General features: G+C 50.3%; 1 protein-coding gene across 1 annotated transcript in view; it reads right to left on the bottom strand.

Annotated features, from left to right (window-relative positions):
- LOC116844639 (attractin) overlaps positions 1-1,570 on the bottom strand; it is a 34,875-nt gene that overhangs the window by 11,474 nt on the left and 21,831 nt on the right. Inside the window, exon 2 of the mRNA XM_032816458.1 lies at positions 249-357. Coding sequence (XP_032672349.1) covers positions 249-357 — 109 coding nt within the window. The remainder of the gene's footprint in view (positions 1-248; positions 358-1,570) is intronic.

Raw genomic sequence — 1,570 nt, 5'->3', positions numbered from 1 at the left:
CGCACTCACCTGCTCGGGCAAGCATTGATTTTATACGTAATGTTGAAGCCGCTCATGTTGTACGCGACGTCGGAGTAAAAGTGCAGCAGCGCGCTGCCGGATCGCGCTATTACTTCCGGCACGCGGCGTATGTGATAGCCGTCCTTGTGCATCAGCCCGGAGAATACGGCCAGCAACGGCGCCTCGATGCTGTCACCGTCGTAGATGTACAGATGGTCCCAGCCGCATTCCGTCGCAAACTGCTCCACGTGCATGCGTATCTTGGTGTCCGGCTCGCTCTGGATCAGCCAGGAGCACTTCACGTCCGCAGTGTAGTTGCCGAAACCGTCATGGATGCTGCCGCTACTCCCCAGCAATCTGCCGGAAAAACAAAACTCAGTTTAGGAGTCGAGGCGTATGTGAATCACGCAATGCATGTGTGTGTGTACAGTAGTAGCAGCACCAACTTAACCCGGCTAACTCGGAGACGAGCACGGATCGACGTCAACGGTCACGACGACGCTCTCGCTTGAACTTTACGGCGTTCTCGGGACGTTGTGTCGCGTACGCAACGTCCTTGGAGTGTCGTACTGACGGAGTCGTGAGACGCGTGCGAAGACGATCGTAAAAATGAATTGACGGAGACGCGTGGGTGCCATTTACGCGAAACTTAGCGATACATGCACAAACGCAGGGAGAGAGAGAGAGGAGTCGTGAATTTCCGCGTTGAAATTAATCGCGGTAGTAAACTAGTTATAACTAATATAACTCGACTATAGTCGAGAGAATTTGGTCGTGTCTTTCTTTTACAAATCTAAGCTGCGACGAGCTGAGAACGCCTGTTGCATCTGCCACGATCGCGCTGCTCTCCATCGACTCCGCGATTCCGCGGTCGTCGGGAACTTGCGTGCGACTAGAATTGCCATTAATTCGATTAATGACACTTCCAGGCGCGAACAACTAAGCTTAATTATAGCTCGAGTCGGAACGATCGCTTGCGCCTGCACATACACACGTATTTGCATCGACACGCGCACACCTCGGGCGGATGCATCGGATGCGTGACACGGAAGAGCGAGATCAGCGGGTCTCATCACCGACGAGAGAGATAAAGAGAGATGGAGATAGACAGAGAGGGAGAGAAAGAGAAAGAGAGAGAGAGAATATGGCTAACATCATTAATTGCTTCCTATTTTTTTCAATGACCGCTCTCGCAAGCCGATAATAACGGCGCACCGAGGTGCGAGACAGGCCGGAAGCCGACGGAGTGGAAAACGCTCGGCGTCCTTGGTGAATCCCGACACGAGAGAAAGTGCGGTGCTGCATCTTAACATAGCCAGCCACCTGCATTTCCGTGACGATTGCGAAGACGCATCGGAAAAAGACGCAAACCTGACTAGCAATTTATCTTATATTCCCGATCAGGTTGATGCTAATCAGTCACAATAACGTAGCATAACGCTGACGTTATTGGGTTCTGATAAGTCATATTACGCAACGTGGTATATATATATATATATATATATATATATATATATATATATATACCACGTTGCGTAATATGACTTATCAGAACCCAATAACGTCAGCG

Source organism: Odontomachus brunneus, unplaced genomic scaffold, assembly GCF_010583005.1.
Source record: "Odontomachus brunneus isolate Ranch 3 - 2012 unplaced genomic scaffold, Obru_v1 Obru_scaffold_044, whole genome shotgun sequence".
Taxonomy (NCBI): domain Eukaryota; kingdom Metazoa; phylum Arthropoda; class Insecta; order Hymenoptera; family Formicidae; genus Odontomachus; species Odontomachus brunneus.
This window is presented reverse-complemented; position numbering and strand designations above follow the sequence as displayed.